Source organism: Zygosaccharomyces rouxii, assembly GCF_000026365.1.
Source record: "Zygosaccharomyces rouxii strain CBS732 chromosome B complete sequence".
Classification (NCBI taxonomy): Eukaryota; Fungi; Ascomycota; class Saccharomycetes; order Saccharomycetales; family Saccharomycetaceae; genus Zygosaccharomyces; species Zygosaccharomyces rouxii.
Window position 1 is genome coordinate 1155727 of NC_012991.1, and position 18742 is coordinate 1174468.

An 18742-nucleotide genomic window follows, 5' to 3' on the forward strand; every position below is an offset into this window, starting at 1 on the left:
ATAAGATCTAGGAAAACTGAGAAGTTTTCAAATGCATTTATATAGAGTATTAATTATAATGGTTTTACGATTCAACTGCGCGAAAGAAAATTGGCAATGGTACTTGAGACGCCATTCAGCGAGACACCATTCTGAATTAAGCTATTAACACTACTCGATTTTTCAAGCGAATAGGGATCTTTTATTAGATCTCTGGTTAATAGCTCAAGTTCTAAAGCACTCCACTGGGACGCTACTGCTTCCACTTCATCCACAGGACATATTTGCAAAAGTTCACCTAAAATCTCTAGTTGAAGAAAGATAATTTCTGTAGGGGTCTCTCCATCACGCCAATTGGGGTCAACGAATTTACCCACTTGTAAAATTGTGGGCCAGCAATCAATAATATTCTTTTTCTTGAGTAAATCCCTTGTGTTTTCGTATGCAAATTGAAAGTCCATATTGACCAATGCATGATCTATGTGAAGGACTAAAACTTTAACCAAATTTTCCTCAGAGTCGGTAGTTCCTTGCTTCGCGATTTCAAATGCCACTAATAATTTTTGAAGTATACTATAAGTAGCAGGAACATCTTTATAGAGTCTACGATTTGATTCCAGAAGTAAACTTATTAACCCAAATGGATCCTCTTTAAATTTTAGAAGGTGAGATGGTCTAAAAGGAAGGCTTCTCCCCCAATTGATGGAATAGTCACAAATATCTTTAGTGACATCGAGTAATATTCTTAGATGAGTGTATTTGGGCGCGTTCTCCTCTAAGAGTAAGTTCACGAGTTTCTCGGCATTCGCCAGGTCTCTCTTATGACGTTGACCGCTGGATGCCATATTGAAGAAATGCCAGAAATATTTCACCAGAACTTCTTCATTGACTTTGTATTGATAGGTAATGATGAGTTCATGCAAAAAGGAAAAATTACCAAATTCCAACAGGATTTCAATTATGATAGATAACTTTTTCTGTTCAGATAATCGAGAGAAAATTACATTATTGGAAGATTTACCATGCTTTAGAAGCTCCTTGAGCTCTTTCATGGTGGTTTCTTCGCTAACCACCGTTTCCAAACATTTCCTTGACAATGATGCGAAATGAGATTCTTGTACAGATTCATCGTCCTTTGAGATGGCATAAAGGTCTTGCATGTGGTAACCATGGAAAAGTTTATCTGTTAGACTTGAATAAGCTAATAAAGTCTCCACAGTTATACCTAAATCCCCCACGGGAGTCTCATCACCAATTGTCAAAAGTACTTGGTTCAAACGATATTTTGTACCGATATTTAAATAATTTGGACCATTTTTGAATAAAATGTAAGCACACTGACGCTTGAATCTTTCCAAATATTTGTTAGTCTCTTGACCTCGCAGCCCAAGACTTAGTATCAACTGGTAGAATACTTCGAAATTATAGTTTGTATTCAGTGGAAAGTCTTTAGTGGTCAAAAAGGAGTGTAAAAAGCGTTCATAATAGTCCCCATTAGCCATGTAAGGCATTAGCTCCCTTTGTAGCACCGTATCAGGATTTTCGTCTGGAGTATTTAAAATCATGTCAAAGACGCTTAGGGGGTCCATGTTTTCAAATTCTTTAATCTTTATGGAACTATTCAATCTTTTATTAAGATGATCTAATGGTTCCACTATGCCTTCAATCCACTTAGGTAATTCCTCATCCTTTATAGATACAACCTTCCATACAGGATGATACTGCATCGGTAGTTGGTCACTTAGTTCATTAGAAGTGATAAGACGTTTCCTTAACCGATCGCCCATGGGAGTAACAAATTTAATTCTATCATATGGAGTCACTTGTTTCATATACTCAGCTGCGTATCTTGATATGGCTTGGCGTCTTTGGGTAATCGTATCTGAATCCATTTCCACCATAGAGATCAATTGTTCATCGGTTTCGAGTAATTCCACTAGCAGATCTTGGGGGTTGGTGCTATGTCCACTAGAAGACTTTTCAGAGGGATCAAATAGGAATTGCAGCTTTGTTGGGTCATCTAATTCAGGCCAAAGGGAGCAAATAATGTCAAATAATTCATCTGAGCTGTGGAAAAAAGTCCATAACGTTTCGCAATTAGTAGAATCTGCTCTTGCAGCAAAAATCGCAGCTAAAATGACTAACTGATCCTCTACCATGGTATCTTTTTATATTTTTTTTTCAATAGGTTTGTTCTTTGAATATGTTTACAAGAGATAATGGATGTACTTGACATTTCAATTGAAATTTCAACATACAAGAAGCTCTTATACAAGCAACAAACTTGCAATAATACAGGCATAAAAGAGTTTTAAGAGTACTCAGATTTAAATTCTAGAAGCCATTTTGCAGTCATGTCGTTAACACCGTTGCAAATGGATCAAGTGAGGACTAAAGTTTCCTATAGTGAAGTAGATTTACCATACAACGGGTACATGGATATCCTAGCCAAAGTCACAAGGCTCTCCGGAAATATCCTTAGAGGTCAATTACAGAAGTACAGTACACAGCAGAATATTGAATTCAATGACGACTACGTACAAGAATTGGAGACTGCAGCTGATCAAAAGTTTTTAGAACTTCAGTCATCGCTGGATGTGAAGAAAGTAGCACAAGAAAACTGGGATCAATCCAATAGTGAAACTGTGAGGAATATGGAGGAGAAGATTCAAGATGTTATGCCACAATTGGAAGACATCAAAGACAGTTTGCAGAGTCGAACCTCCAGGGTACGAGAGTTGTACGATTCTGTGAGTAAAGTGAATAACGAACTAGAGGTTTTGTTGGAAGGTCGTACTAGTTTAACTGCATCAAAATCCCAATGGGAGAAAGAATTAGGTGCTGAGTTGACAGAAAAATTGATTGGACAGAATTACTTGAGAAAGACCGGATCTAATGGTGAGGAGAAATACAGAGTTTATGATAATTTTACCAAGGGCCCTAACGAGCTAAGACATACCAACAAAGCAATTAAAATTGATATTGAAAGGTTATCTGAAGAGCTAGGCACCTATAAGAATAAATGGTTAAAAGATGCAGGTATTTTTTCACAAATGACGTCCGCGTTAAGAGATGAGATGAGCAAAAGAGATCTTGATTTACAACAGGCTGAAGACGAAGATGAAGAAATGGAAGATGATGATGAACCCGAAGATGAACCTGAGGATGACGAATCTGAAGATGAAAATATGTTAGAAGAGGAACAAGTTGGTGAAACAGCCGAACAGGCGGAGGAAGGTAGTGAAGAACAAGGTGAAGAGCCAATTGAAGAAGAAGCAGAGACCAAGGGCTCTCAAAAGGAGATTGATTCAGAATCTACGCCTGGAAGCTGAACATATATTAAAACCATGTATAATAATAATAATAATAATAATAATGATAATAATTCTTTAACACACGTACGCTCGACTCGATTATCTTTTATACAATCATATTACGTTTACACAGTCTCCAAGATTTCATCCTTGAAGCCAGAAACCTTCTTACCAGTCTCATCGGAACCCTCACCATGCAAAGCCATCAAAGAGCCCAAGTCGAATTTTGGTTGTTTCAACAACTTAACCTTTCTAACGTGAACGTTTTGCAATGGGAAGATGTCCTTAGTAGCATTTTCCATCTCCTTGTTAATCACTTCTGGGATCAACTTGGAAGTGAATTGAGCCAAAGTAGAGTTTTGAACTTCTCTGGTCAAGATTTCACTGAAGACCTTTCTGATAGCTCTGATGTGAGAAGATTGAGCGTAACAGGTCTTCTTCACTTGGTTTGGTTGCTTTCTGGTGAAAGCAATAGCAAACACTCTGATAACGTACTCGTCGGAGGTCTTAACGGTAACTTGAGCTTCAATCAAAGTTTGCCATTTTCTGACCATAGATCTGTATTTATCAGTGGTGAAATCCATACCGTGGATGTTAGTCAATAGGTTCTTACCTTGGACTTCATCAACTCTCAACTTGATCTTTCTGAAAGAGTGATCTTCAGAACCTTGCAAGTCGGCTAGACAAGCTTCCACTACACGGCCCTTCAAAGTGTCAGAGGCACTCTTCAAACCAGCCGATCTGTTTACCAGAGTCTTACCGACGTTTCTGTTCTTGAAAGTGGAAGGAGCCTTGATGTCATACCATTCCTTCTTGCTGAATGGGTCGACGACTCTCTTCTTAAGACCCTTCTTACCCTTTGATAGTCTCTTGTTCTTACCAACAGCCATTATTGATCGGTACTGGTCTTGATGAGTTGGTATTCCTAGTAAGATGTTGTTTTCTGTTGAGTATACTATATTATGACTGTGAAGCCTGAAATTTCACACAGAGTATCGGTTTGCGTGGGGAGGTAACTACAGAGTCCGTGAGTCTGTCCCTGTCTGGAGAGTCTCGGTAGACAGTTGCACTCGCTAGGCAGAGTCTCCGCCTAGCGAGGCCACAGTAGGGAGCTGTCTCACTGCCACTCAGGGGGGGAGAGGGTCACTGTCTAGCTAACCCTTCACCTGTCTAGGGAAACGAGACCAAGCAACACCTGCGGCACTTTTTTTTCGGACAATACTTTTGGGAAAAAAATAAAAATTTCGCGGGTGTACAGATTTATAATGGTGGTGTGGATGTCATGGGACCGGTAAACAGTCATCTGAAAAAATGTCAACATTAACCAGAAGAGTTATCATTGAAAGGAATAAAAGGATAAGATTAATCGATCTTAAACAACCGTAATTGGTATTGAAATAAAATTGTAATTAAGGATTGATCGAGGATTGTAATCGATTTGAAATTGAAATCTTTTTTCCCTTAAATATTTGGGGTGGGCTTGCTTCTTGGGAATCCTTCTTTTGGATTTGTAAATATGGATAATAGTGATCAAGAGGTTCAAGGGCATCAGCATCAGCAGCAGCAGCAGCCCACGAATGTTAAAGTTAAAAATCAAGTGGAGGTACAGATTGGTCTTGTAGGAGATGCGCAAGTTGGTAAGACTTCACTAATGGTAAAATATGTGCAGAACGTCTTTGATGAAGAATATACGCAGACATTGGGGGTCAATTTTCTAAAGAGGAAAGTTAGCATACGTTCAACAGATATTATTTTCTCTATAATGGATTTAGGTGGTCAGAGGGAATTTATTAACATGCTTCCAATTGCATCACTGGGTTCATCAGCATTGGTTTTCCTTTTCGATTTAACCAGGCCAGAAACGCTAACATCGATCAAAGAATGGTATCGACAAGCACATGGGTTAAACGAAGGTGCAATACCAGTACTGGTTGGGACTAAATATGATCTTTTCGTTGATTTAGATCCAGTTTATCAAGAACAATTATCAAGGGCAAGTATGGAATATGCACAAGTTATGGATGCACCACTGATTTTTTGTTCGACGGCAAAATCGATAAACGTACAGAAGATATTTAAAGTTGCACTGGCGAAAATATTCAGTTTAACATTAACGGTGCCTGAAATTAACGAAATTGGTGATCCACTTCTTATCTACAGCGCGTTTGGTAATAAGAGGAGTCGAGGTGCCGCCAGGTGACATGGGAACAAATAATAGAAAATATGCACATATATACATAAATATGATAAAAGATAAATCTTTTTTGGGGGGAGAAGAAACGGCGTATAAAAAAATGAATATTACTACAAACTCTTCAAATTCTCATCTTGTTCTAATCCTTTACGCACTTCCTCCTGTGAAATGTTTAACTTTATACAAGTTAATCTCTCATTCTTCATACTCTGTCTGAAAATTATTCCTGCTTCCACCAACTGGTTGAGGAGGAAATCCCAGGAAATAATTTTGAGTTGCTCTGGTGTTGATTCAGAACCTTGTTGGAACAATACACGACTTATTTCCAAAATGAACTTGTTATTACCGTTCACATCGATTAATAGACGAATTTCGTCAATGATGTCTCCCAGCTGTTGTTCTTGTAATTCTGTTTTCTTGATTAAGTTTAGCAATGCATATAAAAATATTTTGGCGGTAAAGGAGAGATTTGAAATAAATTGAGTACCTTGTGAACTAACAGTTTCGTTTAGTGCTTTCAGGACGTGAGTAATATGAACTGTTTGTAATCCATCACCATCATTAGCATCTTCGCCTTCATTTGGTGTCAATACTGCTTGCCCGTCGTATCCATATCCATGTCTCGACATATAATGTTGTTCTGCAATTTCGGCGGCTCTTTTGCAAACTTTAAGGGCACGACGAGCGTCACCACTCACACTAGCTACTTTTCTCGAAGCAATTTCAATGGCATCATCACTCATCCTTAATTGGACTTTCTTTGTATGAGGCGGTAGTTCTGATGTGTTGGTATCCTCTTCTGGTGTTAGCATGTGAGCACTACCACTTTGTGTATCCACGTAAAAATAAGAATTGTTAAATCCTTTGAGGCGGAAGTCAATAATTTTTCTCAGTTCTTCATGAGTATAACCAGTAAACATGATTCTTGTGAGACCAATTCTAGATGACACTTTGTTACCTAATTGTCTTTCGGGAAGATCCATCGTATTAGCTACTGCAATAACAATTAATTTAGCATTCTCATAAGTAGTCCAGTTAAAGAAGTTGTACATGATATCTTGAGTCTTGGTTAAAAGTGCATCTAATTCATCGAGCAGGACCACCACTGGTCTCTTTTTGTTTTGAGGAACCTTGTTAAAATAAAATTCTAATGATTCCATGGCGGCACCCCAGGTGAGTCTTTCTCCCATAATTTTATTCCATAAAACTTCATAGCTATCTGTGGGTTTAACCATTTTTAAACCATTTATTTCCACGTATTGGAATAGCGGTAATTCGTTTTGGTCTGCAGATCGCTGCAACTCTTTAACGACTTCCCTCACTGTAAGTGTCTTACCAACACCCGGTGTCCCTGCTACGTAAACGGTAGTAGCAGAACCAGATTCAATAGCACTGTAAAGACTTAGGTAAATGGATGCAAATTCATTTTCACGAGCCGGTAGGTAGTCTTGGAAATTAGTTGATTTAACAATTTCCTCCTTTTCGTGAGATGAATAAAGTTGTTTCTTTATCCTTGAGAAAATTGTTTCCACGATTTCATGCTTCTTGGGGGTCCTCAGTTTATTTTCCAATGCGGCTACATCCAATTTGTTGGAGGATTGGTTAAGTTCTGCCAGCTGAGTCAAATCGGGGATCTCATCCACAGATTTAAATCTTTTTGAAAATGGTGTATACTTCTTCTTAGCACGAACCACATTTCTCTTGGTAAATTTTCTGATGGCTGGACTGCTCACTGTATTGTTATTATTATGGTTTGGAGGTTTCGATGGTGTGACAGGAGTAGATAATGGCGCTAACTTTCGCGATTTTTTTGCGGGGCTTTGGCTTTTCCCACGTTTGCTACTGCTTTTTTGATCATAATCTTCATCTTCATCTTCATCTTCTTCCTCTTCCTCTTCTTCTTCTTCCTCCTCCTCTTCTTCTTCTTCTTGTTCTGCATATTCGTCTTCCTCTTCTTCATCTACATATTCCTCCGCATTCGAATCTTCATGTTTATCATCTTTGTTATTCTCAGTTTCACTTTTATTGGCTTCACTTTCATCTACAGTAACATCATCTTCTTTCCCTGCGCTAGAAGCTCTATTTTGACCTTCATCCTCCTTTTGAGCTTTCAGTTTCCCCAGCAGATTTTCCTTTGCTGGTGCTTGTTGAGGTCCTGAAGGGTTAGTTTTAGAAGCAATTGAAGGTGTTTCTTGTGCATCAGAATAAGCCTCTGGGGATTGTGAAGTCGAGAAATCCTGAGATTTACTTGCAGTCGTGTCCTTTCTACTTGAATCCCTACTCTCCCCAGTAAATCCTTCTTTTTCCTCAGAACTGCTGCCTTCGTTCTTTTTTCCTACTTCTTCTTCTTCTTCTTCTTCTTCTTCCTCCTCTTCTTCTTCTCCCTCTTCTCCTTCTTCATTATATTCTTCTTCTTCTCCTTCTTGAGTCTCCTCTTCTTCTTCTTGAGTCTCATCTTCTTCTTCATCTTCGGTCTCTGGTTCATCTTCAATCTTATTGACGGATGGACTGGTAACTTGATTTGTACGTCTTGTAGATCCACTTTTTGATCTTCCTAAAGTTGGAGGGACTGACATTCTTTTTAAATGTTCTTCGTAACTCTTTGGTTCTGTATTTTGGAGTAATCTCTGCTCTTTGATAATATCAATGGGTACATAGCTCTCAGCCGTCGGTTCACATATAAAACGAACAAAGAAGTCTTTGTCTTCTAATTGAGATGAACGTTTCCAGTCTACTTCAGGCATGATTCTTGCCACTTCAACAAAATCCTTAAGCCATATTTCTGATAATTCGGCGGTCAAATAAATTTCTGATTTATTGACATCTTCGATGAATCGATTTCTATATTCTTCAATGGGTCTATTTTCCGCCGCATATCCTGGATCAAAATGTGCATAGTAAAGTAGGGGTTTTAGTTCAAACCATCTTAAATATGAGAAAGCCCAAATTTCTACCAAATTGTTCAGCGTATTGAGACGGATCTCATGAATCAAATAAACTGAGTACGTCTTAGTGGCTTCATCATGCATAATAACGCTGTCACCACGCCCAAACTTAAGCCCATCTTTTAATCGAATCAAAAAAGTATTTTCACTACCCCCTCTTTTCCTAGACCTTCTTCTGTTATCATTGATAATGTTTCCTTTCTCATCTGTAGTGATAACTTCCCAACCTTGAATATCCTTCAGAGTCTCTGCCATCTATATATATATAAATTGGACCCACAGAAAATTCTAAGAATGCGCTTAACGTCTTTAGTGGCTTCCTCTTCACCAGCCTTGTCCTGTGAGAGTTCATCTTTTATGTCGATCGAAGTTGAAGGTTCCGATCCTAATTAACATCATCTTTAAAAACTTCCAGCAAGACTCGTAAAATATAATCAACGAAAAGTATATGAAAAGGCTCTTTTGGAGCCCTCTTATGATTTGATCGGTGGCCAAAATGCAAATCTCCAGATTTCGGAAGGGTATTATGAAGCCCTTCGAGAATTTGACTGCATTAGAATCGTTGGTTCAATGGTTAAGATTGATCTCATCGACCCTGATAATTGCGCTGGGAATAGTAGTTACAGTGGGGCCGCTGACATCACCAAACGCATTGAGAGTGGCACAGTTCGATACTAGACCTGCAGATATTACCAAAGGTCTTTTCGAAGCTTTAAAGCATGCAGTGGAAGTATTTGGTTCTACAGACGTGAATAATGGTGTGGGTATGACGACTTCAGAAATATTTATCCTCACTGAGTATACTGAGGGTCAAATTCAAAATATTCCTCAATTTATTACTTTAAACTTGTATGGTCGTTGTGATATTAGTTATGAGACAAAGGATATAGAGGGACCCAAGGGAATAACGCAGGTGAGAAATTCTACCATCTCTCAGAGTTGTCATAGGACAGGGCCTGGTTTTATCTTTGACTATCGTAGTGTACTGTTACAACTGGGATTAGACATTGTGCTTGATTACGCTTATGATAAAAGTGGATCTTCATCTGAATCGAATAGTTACAATGAATATATGTCGAGCATACGACATCGGAAAGGAGAGATGGTTAATTTACTGTATGCTGTGATAAGTCTAGAGATTTGCATACTTGTGATGACTTTTTGGTATTACATTATTAAGGGAAGGTTCATTAATCCATTTAAAGAAAGGCTCCTCATGCATTCCATATCGCTATTATCATTCACCGTTTTCATATGTTCATTAACTAGCATTATTACATTGACTTGTATTAATTATAACCTGAGGGATCGTGTTAGAAACGAATTAAAGGCATTTGGATTTTCTTACAGTTTGGGGACTTCCTGGTTAATGAGCATGTGGTTCATGGCTGTATTTGTTATCGTATCGACTCTAGTTTGGTCAGGTTTGGAATGGTGTATCTCTGATTCTCAGGACTATGGCGACGAAACTCAAAATAACATTTTATCCTACGAGCCAGGTGTTTTTATGGATGAGAGTGAATTGAGAGACTCAAACGATGGATTTGAGGACGGAGAAATGTACCGCTCTAATAATATCACTAGTGAAACTAACGCTGTGCGTAGATCTGTAGACGGTTATGAATCGGACTGCGCAGAAGAGTTGGAATTACAAGACTTAGCACTTTACTCAAGTGAAGATAGTGGTTTGATGATGCAGAGAACAGTGAAACCATCTTCAACCATGCAATTTTGACTTTTTTAAAATTTTGATTTTTTTTTTTTTGTTAATATCATTTTGTGTCGCGGCGACAGCATTAATTAAAATGGATATTATCGATGCTATACAATAAGACAATGATCGATTTACCGAGCACTTCGAAGCGGAAACGAAGGCTTATGGAATGATTGTCTTTAAAAGGTTCATCGTATGGACAATTTTATTTGGGATCACTACAATACAATTTCTGTTGTATTTACCGAATTTTACATGTACAGTTTCCACTGGAGTACCTCTATGTGCAGCACAGTTTAATTTTTCGATTGTGGGTACATCTACCATTACCAAGGATTTTATCGATAGTATAAGAGAATTTCTAAGACTCATATCTTATCTGGCCTTAGATATGGGGCGGGTAGGTGCTACAGATCCCAAAATTTACAATGAGGAAAATCTGGTGGATACTTTTGATCCTGATAACGTCTACAAAGTGAATTTTTTCGGTTATTGTAAGAAAAGTGGGTATCATAGAGCTTATTGCGTGCAAAATGGAGATTCAGGAATGGACGTTCTTAGTATTTTGGTCAGAGATGTCGGCATCCAATTATCTAAATTATCAAGCTCTCCTGCAAATAATACTAAAGTTTTAGGAGATTCACTGGTTCTCACTTACCATTTATCACTGTCGTCATTGAGACGATTTTTAAAGGGTGACCGTCGAAATTCCAACGCCTTTTCCAAGATTCTATTAGGTGCACAGGACACCGGTACGGATGATGATAGAGCGGATAAATTTGGGAAGGGTGTTGATATTGCATACGTCTTGAAGGTTTTTAACAAAATATTATTTTTTTGGCAAGTTGGTGAATTTGCATCAAGTTTTGTATGTTTGATCACCGTAATTGTGTTTGGATTAGTGTTGATGTTTGGTAAAAGACATCGATCGTTGCCTCTTATGCTCAAATGTTCTAGTTCCATCCTAATAATCGTAGCTACCGTGACACTTCTAGGGAATACGGTTTATTTTCTTTTCCTCAAACTGTTGGAGCCATCTCACGATTATTCTCAAACTCCTGACTGGGCTCTTTTACAAGTTACCATAGGTAGTGGCTTCGTTATCTGTTGTGCACGATACATGCTTCAATTGCTGTTCCTACCGGTAACCTTCCTAACTGCTAATCACTACAGCATAAGGAGGAAGCCTAAAAAGGACAGTGACGATGCATCAGTGGACTCAATGGGCAAAGACGATCTTTAAATGAATGGATTTCTTTTTCTTTTCTGTTGTCAACTTGACACCTTTTCAATATTTTTTCAACTATTCGATTAAGGCGGTGATCATGAAGTTGAAAAAAATACGAACCGTTGAGACTTAGTGTGTATATTATATTGATAGACGGTTTACCAATCTTTATAAGTACTTTGCTGGGAGCGTAATTAAACATGGCAGGTTTACGGTCATTTGATGCATTTCGTAAGTTAAATTCATTATAAGCTTTTTTTTTAACCACAAATTTACCTTGTTACTAACATGATTTTTAGCCAAAACTGACGAGACCCATGTAAAGAAATCGTCAAACGGTGGTTTAAGTTCAATTTTCACGTACCTATTTCTCTTATTCATAGCCTGGACTGAATTCGGTAGTTATTTTGGTGGTTATGTTGATGAACATTATGAAGTTGATGATCAATTGAGGGAAACATTCCAAATCAATATGGATTTGTATGTGAAAACACCATGTCAGTACTTGGATATCAACGTTAGGGATACGACTATGGATCGTAAGTTTGTGTCAAAGGAGTTAAATTTGGAAGATATGCCATTTTTCATCCCATATGGTTCTAGAGTTAACGATATGAACGAAATCGTAACTCCAGATTTGGATAACGTTTTGAGCAATGCTATACCAGCCCAATTCAGAGAGAAGATCGATACTAATAATATGTTTGACGAAGAGGAAAGGGATGCTTTCAATAGTTGTCATATCTTTGGATCAGTACAAGTGAATAGGGTTGCAGGTGAATTGCAAATAACTGCTAAAGGGCATGGTTATTCCAGCTTTATGAGAGCACCACCGGAAGAGATTGATTTCTCACATGTCATAAATGAACTCTCGTACGGTGAATTTTATCCTTATATCGATAATCCATTGGATTCAACTGCCAAATTTGTCCCTGATGCTCCTAGAACCACATTCGTCTATGATACTGCAATCGTACCAACGATTTATGAGAAATTGGGAGCTAAGATTGATACGAATCAATATGCAGTGAGTGAATATCATATCAATCCTGAAGCCCAACAGGGTAAAGGGCCAATTAGGTTCCCAGGTATCTTTTTGAGGTACGATTTTGAACCGCTGTCCATTCACATCAGTGATGTACGTCTTTCATTCATACAGTTTGTCGTTAGGCTAGTGGCAATCCTGTCGTTTGTCATCTATACGGCATCTTGGGCCTTCAGATTGATAGACTTAGTTCTATTGACTTGCTTGGGACCTCGTTGGTCTCTTCTTTACCAGTCAGATTCCAAATCTCAGGGTATATTAGACAAGGATCCGTCCTCAAAATGAACTTAGCTCTTAGAACAATACTTAAATGAAAATAAAATATAGCAATTTAAGTTACGTGGGTATATAGAAATAAAAATGGTTGACAACATCGACAATCAGCAGCAACAGCAGCTGGAACAGAAAGAACATCAAGTTTCAAACACCGCGACACCTATTGCTGTACAAGATTTAGCCGCCGAGTGGCGGACAAAGGAGTATAAGAAACAATCCCAGCTACCTATTTGTCAAAATGAAGTTATGCTAAAGATGCAAGAAGCTACCAGGTTGCTTAAGGAGTGTAAGGGGGAGGAACCAGGTACTTTGCAGAGAATGGAGTGGGATTCACTTTATGACGTTTCCGCCAATGTTATGGATGAGTATACAAAAAATGTAGATGCTGTACTGGCTGAAATGGATCAGTTATATAGAAAACAGTACTTATGGCAAGAAGCAGCATTTGTTATGGATTCTCATAGAGGTGCTACCATGATAGGAAGAGCAGAAGAATGGATGAAACTTAAGGAACAGCACCTAGGGTTTAGAAGGAAAGAATTGGATAGATCTGCTAGCGTAATTAGAAAGACCATTGAGAGGTTGACTAGTGAAAAGTAGTAAAGGTTTATACTCCTATACATTTAGATAGTTTAAGAATCTGTTCCTGGCATACCTTCGAATAGTCTGGCGTAGCATTCTGATAATGGGTTTCTGAAGTGTTCGTAGGGATCGTCTATGTAGAACATTTCACCACAGATGTAACAGAAAGGTGTACTGCATACGGTGCATTTCATTTTGTTGCAGCCTTCACTGCGTTGTACCACTATTCTACAACGGGGGCACCTCTGTAAATTGGATCCCTCTGCATTTACAGCTTCATCTAACATCTTATCAGAAACGTATGCATCTGCCTCCATCTCCATAATTCTTTTACCATATTTAGCTTCCAAGGCCATTTTACGATCTTCCAACCCTGTAAGCTCTAATGAATTAACGTATAATTCAACAACATCCTTTGGTATGCTAACTTTCTTACCACAGATGTTGTTATAGCCATGCCAAGAGTGTAGACAATCAAAACAAAAGGTAAATTCACAATTTGGACATTGAATCATTGGTTCATCCAAATTTTCCTTGACGCACCAGTATCCACATCTCGTACAGGTAACACAACTATAGGTACAATATTTTGATAGTTTATTGGCAGCTTGTTCATGGAATAACTTTTGGTATTTTTTACAAATTTGAGGAGCTAGGACCCCATGGAAGGTCTCAAATGGTATGGAGGGTGTGAAAAGTGCTCTTTTGATGTCCTTGTAATTATTGAATTTTTCCAAATCTGCTGGATTATATTCACATTCAACACATCTAACTCTATCAATGCTTGCTTGTTCTATCATAGCGGTATAATAAGATTTGGTGCAATCAAGGCATAGGGCATGATGGCATGGCAATTTTATCATTTTATCACCTTTTTTTGTTTCCATACAGATAGAACAATTGAAGTTTTGACTAGCCATCTCATTAAATTCTATCTTGTGAAACATTTGAACAAAAGATTCGAATTCATCCTGTGTTTGGCATATTCTTTCTTGTCCCTCGATCAAAGTTTGAGAGCTATCATCTGTCAAATATCCAAATACAAGCATCATGACGGGTGCATATTCATCATAAATCTCGGAATTAGGATCAGTCATATCGTCAAACTCATGGTGGATTGCTTGCAGTAGTTTAGTGCGATCTTCCACGGTCATCCACGGCGATTGAATCTCAAGTGAAATGGCCCGCCGTAGATTGGGGTATTCATCCTGGTTAATCTCGAAATTTAGCGTATTACTTGTCAGTTCTTTGAATACCAACTCTTGATCACCATGTTTAACTTTTAAATCCTGAGGTAATGAAACGTTAAAGGGCAGTTTTCCCTGTATTTTGGATGCTTTATTAACATTTTCTAAATCAACATCGATTTGCAACTCAGGATACATATCTAGAAGAATACTCAAATCTTCTTGCAACCTTGATTCAACTTCCATTATTAGAGCATTACTTAATACCTTGAAGTTGCATTTAACACATTTGAACTTGATGCAATTTGTATTTTTGTTTTCTTTTTAAAAGCTGTGATTGTATATGAAATCTGATGATCAATGTCCGTAATGCCCTTACACTGTAAAAACAGAGATTCGTGACCACAGCAACTAAACGTTAAATAACAAACAGACAGAATTTCGAATTTTCACATTTTTTACACTCTAAAATACACTAAATACAATTTTCATACACAACTAATCAGTTTTAGCCTTTTTAGATGGTCTATCTTCTTCCTCTTCACTACTATCATCTGCGGCTGAGTTATACTCTTCTGCTAGATCATCGTCGTCCTCAGAATCAGCGCGGAATTCCTCGTCAGCAGATTCTTCATCTTCACCTGCTGATCCCATGTTGATATCTCCTTCATCACTGTCCGATCCCAATGCGCTTTGTAATCTTTCTTGAGCTTCCTTATCTTCGTTCTTCACTCTCAGGTTTCTTGCCTTGAGGAATTGTTCCAGCAATTGTTGTTCCTCCTTACTTATATTTGCAAATGTAGTAGAGCCTCTGTTACCACGTAATGTGACTTCTAAATCAAAAGTTCTTGATGAAGTAGATGCTTGACCTGCTCTTGAAATGTTTACGGAACTTACATCCATGAATGGGATGTACAATGTTGGCTTTGTTAAGAAGAAGAAAGCGTTATCCAATGGATACAAATAACCTTCATTAGCCTTGTAAGAACAGGAGACCGCACATTGGTCGTATTTGGATTTGTATTCACCAGGAACCATGACTCTACGACCTGTGAGACCCTTTAAGACATGGCTTACCACAATATGCGTCTTGGCATCGTATTCTCTCTTCAATTTATCCTTGTAGTTTGCCTCAAAATCTTCATCTTCCAAATTCAATTGTACTTCTGTCTCTTCATCTTTTTGGAATTGTAACACAAGGAACGGATAAGTAGTTTGACCTTGGCGCAATGGTGGTTCTATGGATAAAACCACTAAATGGTTAATATCATCTGCCTTCGGTAAGGAAACGATTCTTTGTATCTGGCGATGCTGTAATTTGTATTCATAAGTCTTACCTCTAAGTCTGATAGAGTTTTTGTAAATATCGATATCGTAACGACCTCTTGGAGTGGCAAAGAAAACGTCTTGGAAAGATACGATAGAATCCCCAGAAACCTCACCGATATCTGCCTTTTCTTTCAATTCCTCATGGAAGGCCTCTGCAGCAGTTTTTTCCTCCTTAACCATATCAACATCTTCATTTTCGCCATTTTCACCCTCTTCTTTCTTGACACCATTTGCCTCTTCACCTTCACCTTCACCTTCCGCTTTAACTTCACCTTCACCTTCAGCCTTAACTTCACCTTCTTTCTTAACATCATCCTCAGTTTTAACAAATCCATCCTCTTCTTCTTCATTCGTTACAGTTCCCGGAACATATAATCTCATTTCCACTAATTCATCACCTGCAGGTTGATAGTTCTCATCTGCTAAGTTAAATTCAATTGCCACCTCTGTCTTTGAAGTCAAATTAGTGTTATTGATACGGGCATATGGAACCTCAAAGGAAGGTCTACCGTTGAGTGCGAAAACCATTTCATTTCTCGCCAAATCAGCTTTCCCCCAATTCCATCCACGTAACGAATGTTCTTTTGGTTCTACTTGCACGTTAAACCTTCTGTGGAAATCATTCTTGATCAAATTAAAATCATCAGGTGCAAATCCATCTAATTGTACAACACCTTGATTCTTGGTATTAACCTTAAGCTCAAATCCACGACACCCTCTACTCCATTGTACGGTAGAAAGTTCAGTTGCCGGCAGTAAGAATGGTTGCTTCGTCTGATTAGCTGCTGAACCACCGGTATTAGCAGATTTCCAACCTAACCCAGAATCTGCAATACGGAATCTACCGTTGAACTTGGATTGATTCAAATATATCCTATCGAAATCTGTACTCATACTCAAATGTAGAGTGAACAACTCTTTCCTTCACTTCCTTTTCGAACAGATTAATTGTGTGCTATACGGTTGATGAACCTCTTTCTGTTATATAAAGCGCGTTAAGTCTTCAATGACGATGAGTACTCGTAAAACATGATATACGTATTATTTAAGGAGAGGATACTCGGCGGCTAAATCCTTTTCATATTTAAGCTTTATATGCGGATTGGACGCCCTTCATGAAGGCAACCAAACCCACAGCACCTGGGTCTTCCACGTTCGAGGAGTCTCCAACGTATGAGGCCCTACCGAATTTGGCTTCCTTGCCGGCGGTGGCTTTAGCACCCTTTTCAGCAGCAGCTACTGCCTTGCCGAAATCCTTCGAAGCGGAGAATTCTTTGATGAATGGCTCTAGGGCATCGATCATTGTAGATGCACCTGGTCTTGCCTTTGTGTATTTATAAAGTGTCTCCAAAGCGATATCGAAGGCTTTAGCGGCCAATTCTGGTGTCACTTGAGTGTCCTTACCGTTGCATGCTTGGATCAATCCATGAGAAAACCCTGAGATCAAAATCGAGTAAAGACCACCAGAGGTACCACCCATGGAACTTTCGATGGAATCCGAAATCTGTGCAGTAGCCTCTGACAAAGACTTACGAGACAATTTAGGTAATTGGTCAGTAATACCCTTGACACCAGCTACTAAAGTGTAACCACAGTCACCATCACCCACCTTGTTGTCCAGGGATGTAATGTGTGGTTCTGCTTCAATTACGCCATTTGCACCAGCTTTCATCCACTCAGCAAACTTTTCGTAGTCGTAGGCACCGGCGTCCTTAACTTTAACCTCGTTGGTAAACAGGTCTTCATTGAAAGATGGGCCCTTGTCACCTGGAACTGAAGTAACCGGCCAACCAGGTGCGTCAGTAGGTGCATTGATCAAATCTAGTACAGAGTTGATCTCAGAGAAATGTGATTTGAGTTGCTTAGAGGCACCACTAGCATTCAACAGAGTCAATCCAAACCCGTTACCGTTGAACGAAGTCATAACGGTACCAGTAATGACCTGCACAGGTTCAATTCCATAATGCTTTTTCAAAAGGTCTACCGTGATAGATGCAATTGCAGAAATAATGAAGTTGGAGACACCACCCAAATTGTTAACCAAAAGTACTACTTCATCATCTTTACCAAAGTCTACAAAATGTCTGTCCTTATCGTTAGGGTCTAGCATCTTGGGTAGCATTTGCTTTTCGATCAACTCTTCTGTACTTGGAATTGGTTCCAAGACATGGACACCAGGCTCGTTGTGAATACCCATACCCAATTCCATTTGTTTAGAATTCAATTCAGTTTCAAATTTTCTACCTGGCACTTTACAATGATCCAAGGAACTGTTAATGGAAACCAGATGATCATTGACGATGTGTGCGACCTTTTCAGCACCTTCGATACCGTATTTCTCAGAGTACTTTTCAGAAAAGGCACCTACAGATTTGTGAACAAGCACGGTACCTGCAAGAGCTCTTCTGCCGACCATACCACCTTTCTCTCTACCGACTGCAACATCATCAGTCACTGTCATCACACGACAATCGATACCAAGAGCTCTAGCACGCTCAGCAGATAGACCAAAGTGCAGAACATCACCGGTGTAGTTCTTCACAATCAACAATACACCGCTAGCATTCTGAGCAACTAATTGAATAGCGTTTAAGATTTGCTTGGTAGATGGTGATGCGAATATTTCACCGCATACAGCAGCCGAAAGACCACCTTTACCAACGAAACCGGCGTGCGTTGGTTCGTGACCAGTACCACCACCTGCAATTAATCCAACTTTACCCTTATCAATATTTCTAAAGATAATCTTTTCACCAGGAACTAGTGTCAATGATGGATTTGCGAGAGCAAACCCTTTCAAACAGTGGTCAACAGGATCAGAAACTTCAAAGGATTTCATACCGCTCATTTTCTACCACGATCTCAATTTTATTAAACTAAATCTGCCTACTCTTCTTTATATTTTATTCCTTCATTTTACACTTGAAATTCTTTTTTCAATTGTTTCGA

The 18742-nt window shown here is 38.7% G+C and overlaps 12 protein-coding genes across 12 annotated transcripts; 6 read left to right on the top strand and 6 right to left on the bottom strand.

Moving 5' to 3' along the window:
• Nucleotides 1-71: 71 nt before the first annotated feature.
• On the bottom strand, nt 72-2138 carry SEC39 (Sec39p; the record flags this gene model as incomplete). Its single annotated transcript, XM_002495512.1, has 1 exon — nt 72-2138. The coding sequence occupies one exon, from the start codon at nt 2136-2138 to the stop codon at nt 72-74; it is 2067 nt and encodes a 688-aa protein (XP_002495557.1).
• Nucleotides 2139-2333: 195 nt separating this feature from the next.
• Nucleotides 2334-3311, top strand: MFT1 (Mft1p; the record flags this gene model as incomplete). The annotated part of the gene is made up of 1 exon (XM_002495513.1): nt 2334-3311. One exon carries the CDS (start codon nt 2334-2336, stop codon nt 3309-3311), a length of 978 nt encoding a protein of 325 aa, XP_002495558.1.
• Nucleotides 3312-3418: 107 nt separating this feature from the next.
• On the bottom strand, nt 3419-4183 carry RPS1B (40S ribosomal protein eS1; the record flags this gene model as incomplete). Its single annotated transcript, XM_002495514.1, has 1 exon — nt 3419-4183. One exon carries the CDS (start codon nt 4181-4183, stop codon nt 3419-3421), a length of 765 nt encoding a protein of 254 aa, XP_002495559.1.
• A 626-nt stretch (nt 4184-4809) lies between these two features.
• On the top strand, nt 4810-5493 carry TEM1 (Ras family GTPase TEM1; the record flags this gene model as incomplete). Its single annotated transcript, XM_002495515.1, has 1 exon — nt 4810-5493. One exon carries the CDS (start codon nt 4810-4812, stop codon nt 5491-5493), a length of 684 nt encoding a protein of 227 aa, XP_002495560.1.
• A 104-nt stretch (nt 5494-5597) lies between these two features.
• Nucleotides 5598-8687, bottom strand: ORC1 (origin recognition complex subunit 1; the record flags this gene model as incomplete). The annotated part of the gene is made up of 1 exon (XM_002495516.1): nt 5598-8687. One exon carries the CDS (start codon nt 8685-8687, stop codon nt 5598-5600), a length of 3090 nt encoding a protein of 1029 aa, XP_002495561.1.
• A 241-nt stretch (nt 8688-8928) lies between these two features.
• Nucleotides 8929-10167, top strand: ECM7 (Ecm7p; the record flags this gene model as incomplete). Its single annotated transcript, XM_002495517.1, has 1 exon — nt 8929-10167. The coding sequence occupies one exon, from the start codon at nt 8929-8931 to the stop codon at nt 10165-10167; it is 1239 nt and encodes a 412-aa protein (XP_002495562.1).
• Nucleotides 10168-10315: 148 nt separating this feature from the next.
• Nucleotides 10316-11389, top strand: SMA2 (Sma2p; the record flags this gene model as incomplete). Its single annotated transcript, XM_002495518.1, has 1 exon — nt 10316-11389. One exon carries the CDS (start codon nt 10316-10318, stop codon nt 11387-11389), a length of 1074 nt encoding a protein of 357 aa, XP_002495563.1.
• A 185-nt stretch (nt 11390-11574) lies between these two features.
• ERV41 (Erv41p) lies at nt 11575-12704 on the top strand (the record flags this gene model as incomplete). Its single annotated transcript, XM_002495519.1, has 2 exons — nt 11575-11605; nt 11674-12704. The coding sequence occupies 2 exons, from the start codon at nt 11575-11577 to the stop codon at nt 12702-12704; spliced, it is 1062 nt and encodes a 353-aa protein (XP_002495564.1).
• A 75-nt stretch (nt 12705-12779) lies between these two features.
• GMC2 (Gmc2p) lies at nt 12780-13295 on the top strand (the record flags this gene model as incomplete). The annotated part of the gene is made up of 1 exon (XM_002495520.1): nt 12780-13295. One exon carries the CDS (start codon nt 12780-12782, stop codon nt 13293-13295), a length of 516 nt encoding a protein of 171 aa, XP_002495565.1.
• A 32-nt stretch (nt 13296-13327) lies between these two features.
• On the bottom strand, nt 13328-14710 carry ITT1 (RBR-type E3 ubiquitin transferase; the record flags this gene model as incomplete). The annotated part of the gene is made up of 1 exon (XM_002495521.1): nt 13328-14710. One exon carries the CDS (start codon nt 14708-14710, stop codon nt 13328-13330), a length of 1383 nt encoding a protein of 460 aa, XP_002495566.1.
• A 252-nt stretch (nt 14711-14962) lies between these two features.
• On the bottom strand, nt 14963-16687 carry POB3 (FACT complex subunit POB3; the record flags this gene model as incomplete). The annotated part of the gene is made up of 1 exon (XM_002495522.1): nt 14963-16687. One exon carries the CDS (start codon nt 16685-16687, stop codon nt 14963-14965), a length of 1725 nt encoding a protein of 574 aa, XP_002495567.1.
• Nucleotides 16688-16877: 190 nt separating this feature from the next.
• On the bottom strand, nt 16878-18641 carry DAK1 (dihydroxyacetone kinase; the record flags this gene model as incomplete). Its single annotated transcript, XM_002495523.1, has 1 exon — nt 16878-18641. The coding sequence occupies one exon, from the start codon at nt 18639-18641 to the stop codon at nt 16878-16880; it is 1764 nt and encodes a 587-aa protein (XP_002495568.1).
• Between the last annotated feature and the right edge of the window lie 101 nt (nt 18642-18742).